General features: G+C 43.3%; 1 protein-coding gene across 1 annotated transcript; it reads left to right on the top strand.

Annotated features, from left to right (window-relative positions):
- Positions 1-2,659: 2,659 nt before the first annotated feature.
- Positions 2,660-5,022, top strand: LOC109176600. The gene is made up of 2 exons (XM_019326055.1): positions 2,660-3,543; positions 3,831-5,022. The coding sequence occupies exons 1-2, from the start codon at positions 2,660-2,662 to the stop codon at positions 5,020-5,022; spliced, it is 2,076 nt and encodes a 691-aa protein (XP_019181600.1).
- The last annotated feature ends 421 nt before the right edge of the window (positions 5,023-5,443 follow it).

The raw sequence follows: 5,443 nt of genomic DNA, 5'->3' as shown, positions 1-5,443 counted from the left end.
ATCTTCAACCCTTCCGTTTCATTCCTAAAAAGGAGGTATACCGTTGCGTCAATCACATCAGCTCTGCATGCATTCTGACAAGCCGCATTAAATAGGGTTATTCACCCTTGGGATTACATATGAGTTTTGGGTCAAGTGTGAAGGAAGAAGAGTTCAAAATATCCCTGCTCTCTAATTATTTTCTCTCTAATCCTATACCTAGGGTTTACCTTCTCGCATACCCAAATCGCACATAAATGGCAGACGCTGTAAGAAATATCATTATCAAGCTTGGAAGGAAGATCCATTGTGACACCCCGAAATCCAAATTCAATTAAGGGATTAATTAAGTAATTAATCCTATTTCAATTTGTAATTTAATTCCTTAAATTCCTGAAATTTAATAGTTGGGGACTAGTAATTGACTAGTCAACCCCAAAGTCAAAGTTGTACATTGAGCTTTGTAAGGAGTTCCCTTGTTCCTTACACTTCCTTATGTTAGTAAGGGTATTCTTGAACTTTCACTTGTTGTTGGTATTGTAACCTAACCTAGAAGACCACCTTCATTCTCTCCTTACACTTTTCTAAAAATCTAGCTCCACCCTCTCTCTAAAAAGGTGAGAGTAGCTTTTCTTCCAAGCCAAGTTGGAGCCTTGCCAAAACTTCAAGAGTTGCTTCCAAGAATCAACCTTTCTTATATTTGGGCATCTAGGAGGGTAAGATCTAAGTTCATCTTGTGTTTTTTGTTTTATCTTAGGTGTCTTTTCTTAAAGATAGGATCTTTATGATCTTTTGGTATGTTCTTGAAGTGGGTTTGGAAGGTGAGCCTAGTGAGGAGCTTGTTGAGGTGTAAAGTGAAGTCTTTATTCTACAAGAGGTAACCCATGCTCTACAAAATCTATTTTGCTTACCCTTGTGAAAATGCATATCTAGAGCTTGTGTTTAGGGTTCATTTGTGCCATTGCTTGGCATTTCCTTTGATTCAACTCATTTTGTTGTATTTGGTGAGATTGGCATGTTTTGGACTTGAATATGAGTTTGGAGATGAAAATCCGCGAAGTATTTTATTGTGGTACAGGGATGTACCTGCGGGCGGAACGGCGGGTAGGCGTCCAACCCGCCGCCCACCCGCGGGGTACACAGGTTAGGCAGCCTGTACCCACGGGCAGAACCGCGGGTAGAGGCCTACCCGTGGGCCTACCCGCGGGTACGTATTGTGGTTGTTGGGGGATTTATTCCCCGTGATTCTTTTGACTCGGTATTTGGTCTTTTGACTTCCCGTTGTTCTTTTGTGGAACTATTTGAGCGTCTTCTTGATGTTTCGTATGTCTAGAACTATATGGTAGGAATCCATGTAGGTTTTGGTGTCTTGAATCGTGCTAAGTGTTCAACATTGTGTTACATTGAACCGTGATGGGTCTTGTGTGTTCTACGGAACTACGTTTGGTTTACCCGTTTGATAAGCATGCTAGTTCGGTGTTTGAATGCTAGCGTGTGTGTTGTTTGTACCTTCCTATTGGTTGATGATAACTTGTGTTATTCATCGTTGTTGTTGTTGGACTGTGATCCATTCCTTGATTGAGTATGGTTTCATATCTTCGTTGTGATCCGTTGATTGATTCCTGTTGAGGTGTGATGCGTGTGTGGCTTTACCTGGATTGCACGATTAGTGGTATGGGACACTAGTCACCAAGGTATTGCAGTGGTCCTCGTGGTGGCCATGACGTGATTATGGAGTTGTGACCTTTGTGTAAGGTTCACGTGTTTCTTGGGAAGGCGTGTGTCGCCGTGTGTGTGTACGGTACCCTCGTGTACTATGAAATTGGTGGTCTTGTTGGTGGTTTGTTGGTGGGGGACGACGGTCCCAGGAGGGAAAAGGTTGGACTAAGAAGTACAGGGGTCCTGGAGGTAATGGTTGGAAGAAGATACAAGGTTGGGGGTAGCCATAAGGTTGGAACAGGGCATAAGGAAGGCATATCAACTCGTGATGGGTGATGTCATGAGGGCTTGTGTAGCCGTTGTTGTGAGTTGTCTTCTTGTGACGTGTGTAGTCACAAGGGCATGTGTTGCCTAGGCATGTGTTGCCATCGGTCTTGTCTTTACCCTTTGTGTTGTGGTTATCCTTTGTGGTTTTGGGATGTGTTCCCGTATCCTTGTTGAGAGTGTTGAGTCTTGTGTTGACTATTACTCTTAGTTTTTGACTTATATATAAGTATTCCGTTTCGCAAATGATTTTACAAATGTATATCTTACCTATGTATGATATTTCACATGTATTGGTGGGTTACCAGCATTATTCGCTGACCGGGCGTCGTCCCATGTTTTATTGTGCTCTTTCAGGTGATGTCTAGACGAGTGCGCGGTCTAGTGCTAGCTAGAATAGCTTCTCCCTCTTTGTTTTGTGGCCTGTGCGCCAGTTTAGATATAGCACTTTGAGACTATGGGTTTAGTTGTAAACATTGCAGATGTTGCCGTAGCGTTCATCCTTTTGGTGGACGTGGCATAACACCCCGTGTTTCGGATTATGTTTATCTAGTTATCTTTCAGTCTTCCGATGTGTTTGTTGTTTAGCTCAGCTATCTGCATGTTTAAGGCTTTTAAATAGCTTGTTTTTAGGGGGTGTTATGTCCATTCCCCGGAAACAGCCACGGAGCATGTCAAAACACTGCTCCAGTTAGCTATGAAGAAGAAATTGAAGCTTGACTATGTTCTACGCGATGAAATCATGGTCACTGTGCTTTCAGATTATCCAGAGTTCTATGCCGATTGGTCTGAGGATGACACCAGTGAGCTTTTGATGCTAGCCTCAGAAGCGAGTGATGAGGTTAGTCCTGCATCTATCCCAGAGCCTCAAGATGGTAATCGTGCAGGGGCATTCCTTCAATATTTTGCTCAAAGGGCTCTTGAATCAGAAGAAGTCTCACGGCGTCGAGCAGCAGCTCAACCCCTCTACCTACAAGCTGCCGAGGACGAAACCAAACATATGCTTGAGATTCTCCGTAACAGGTCCAATACTTCTGAATCTCCTATTGAAATCTCCCCTGATAAGCCTGATGATTTAATTTCTGATACTATGAAGTCTACTATGCCTATTGTTCAATCTGAAAGTGCAAATGCGTTAATTTCTGAGAAAACTTCTGTAACTGTTGATCCTCCGTGTATCCTCTCTGAAAAGTCTGAACCTGCAAAAGATGTTGTTGATGATGTGTCTGATGAGAAAAATAAAACCTCTGAGTTGGGCAACAATCTAAGTTTTGTTGTGTATTCTGCTGATACTGTGAAATCTGCTTTGCCTTCTTCTGAAATTGCTGAGTCCCCTATTGAGATCTATCAATCTGATAATCCCTCCAATTTGCCCACTGAGATTGAGGCTGCCAGTATTTCAAGCCCTCATGCATGTGATCAATTAGATGGGGTGCCTTTCTATACATCTTCATCTTTGGCCGAGAGCTTGGAACACGTCCGGCATTTTGCAGGATTACCCTCTGCCTCCATTCCAGAACCGTATCAAGTTATTCATCCTACTAAGTCCTCTAGTGAAGATGAGAAGATTCTTGCTGAAGTGTATGGGTCCCAAGCCCCCGTGTCTAGACCCCCTACTGTTGAAGCTACAGCGCATCCGGATTCGACCACCTTCAAGATTTGAGAGATCACAAATCTTTTGGGAACCTCATCTGCCCCAGTATCAGACACAAGTCACTCAGTATCACCAAGTCCTTCTGAGCCTTCCCTATCCAAGGAAACTAGAAAATCTAAACGCAAGAGTGTCCCTGTAAAAGTTGTTGTTGAATCGGGTGATGACAATCTTGATGTGGCTCAACCTGAGAAGAGAAGAAAGTCTGCTGAATCAGTAAAACTGAAGCTGATCCTCCTGTGCAACAAGTATTCAAAACCCTACGGTCCTCTGTCAAGAACAGGGAACCTGCAGTGGTTCCTACTACCTCTACCCGGAAGGGAAAACCAACTACTCGCTCAAGAGGACGAAGTATCACACTTGAGGTTCAACCTGCTACGGAGAATCCTGACACCACCATCTATAAACCTCAGTTTGTCTCTTCTACTGCTCAAGGAAAATTGTCCACCATGATCCGGAGAGATCTTATTGTTCAGAAGTCCGTTGATGAAAACCAGTTGAACTCTGTTTGCGGCATCTTGCCCTTGCTGAGTGATGTGGGCCTCTTGAAGACTGTCACCTCCATCTGTCCTTATTCGAAGCTACTGACTTACGAGTTCTATTGTAATCTTAATGTGAAGATTGATAATTTGACAGGGACGTGGTGCATGCAAATCTTCATCCAGGGAAAATGGTATGTCTTTGGTCCAGATGTGATAAATGAATATTATGGTTTGAAGGGTGTTGATGAAGAAGAAATCACGGACTGGGATTTAGTGGCAAGGACCCTAACAGGTGTACAAACCTCTGAATGGCCTACGGGTGACATTGATACTCTGTCTAGCTCGAAACTCACCTCCAAATATGTCATTCTGCACCGTATTGCTCTTCACAACTGGCTACCATCTGCTCACTTTCATACGGTTGGGAAACAATTGGCAGCTCTCCTATTTCGGATTGGAACTAAAATGTCAATTGACCTAGGGTCATGGATCTTTTATCATATCCTCACGTTGATTCATCCGCGAGAACAGAAGGTAAGGTTACCTTTTCCTAACCTTATATTTGGGGTTCTGACAACGCAGGGCCTTGTGCCAATGCCTAGTGAGGTTATCAGTTCGACTCTTTTGTATACTGTTGATCATCGCCTTCTGACTGGAAAGCATATTCGAGATGTTACACCGGTGAATCCTTCTCCCTCTTCTGAAGCTGACAATGTGGATGCTGATTCTCCACATGCGAAGGATGTTCAACTCTCTCTTCGCCTGAAGGGCCGGGTATCTGAACTTGAGACTGTTCATGGAATTATTGCGAAGCAGCTGAATGCGGCCCGTACTGAATTGGCTACCACTCTTCTCCGCTTGAGCTTCACTAAACCTGCTGCTGCTGATGCTGCTAAGTCCGATAGTGAGGACCCCTCCAATGCTTGACTGCTCTTTGTCTATTTTTTGCCAAAAAGGGGGAGTGTGGAACTCAGGGGGAGTGTTTTTGTAGGACTTTGTACCATCTGGCCCTGTCTGGGCGTCTGATTGTGATGGCACCATCCGTATGAAGAATGTTGTTTTTAGTTCAGCATAATTTGTATGTTGTCTTTGTCTTTTTGTTATGAATTGTAATTCAAATCCTTGACTTTTATGCATTTGTTATCTTTGTCCTATCTAGGTTGTCTTTTTGTTTTAGTCGAGTTGTTTTGCCAAATAATAGCCAAAGGGGGAGTTTGTTAGTGTTTTAATTGCTAAAAAAACCCCAACATATAGAGGTTTAATTCGTATGATTCTTGGTTTAATTCCGTTAATTGAATCCGTGGTGTTGTCGTTATGTGTTCGAATGTGTCTAGACATGGTTTCGGGT

Source organism: Ipomoea nil, unplaced genomic scaffold, assembly GCF_001879475.1.
Source record: "Ipomoea nil cultivar Tokyo-kokei standard unplaced genomic scaffold, Asagao_1.1 scaffold0715, whole genome shotgun sequence".
Taxonomy (NCBI): Eukaryota; Viridiplantae; Streptophyta; class Magnoliopsida; order Solanales; family Convolvulaceae; genus Ipomoea; species Ipomoea nil.
Note: the sequence above shows the minus strand (reverse complement) of the source record. Positions and strands in the feature narration are given on the sequence as shown.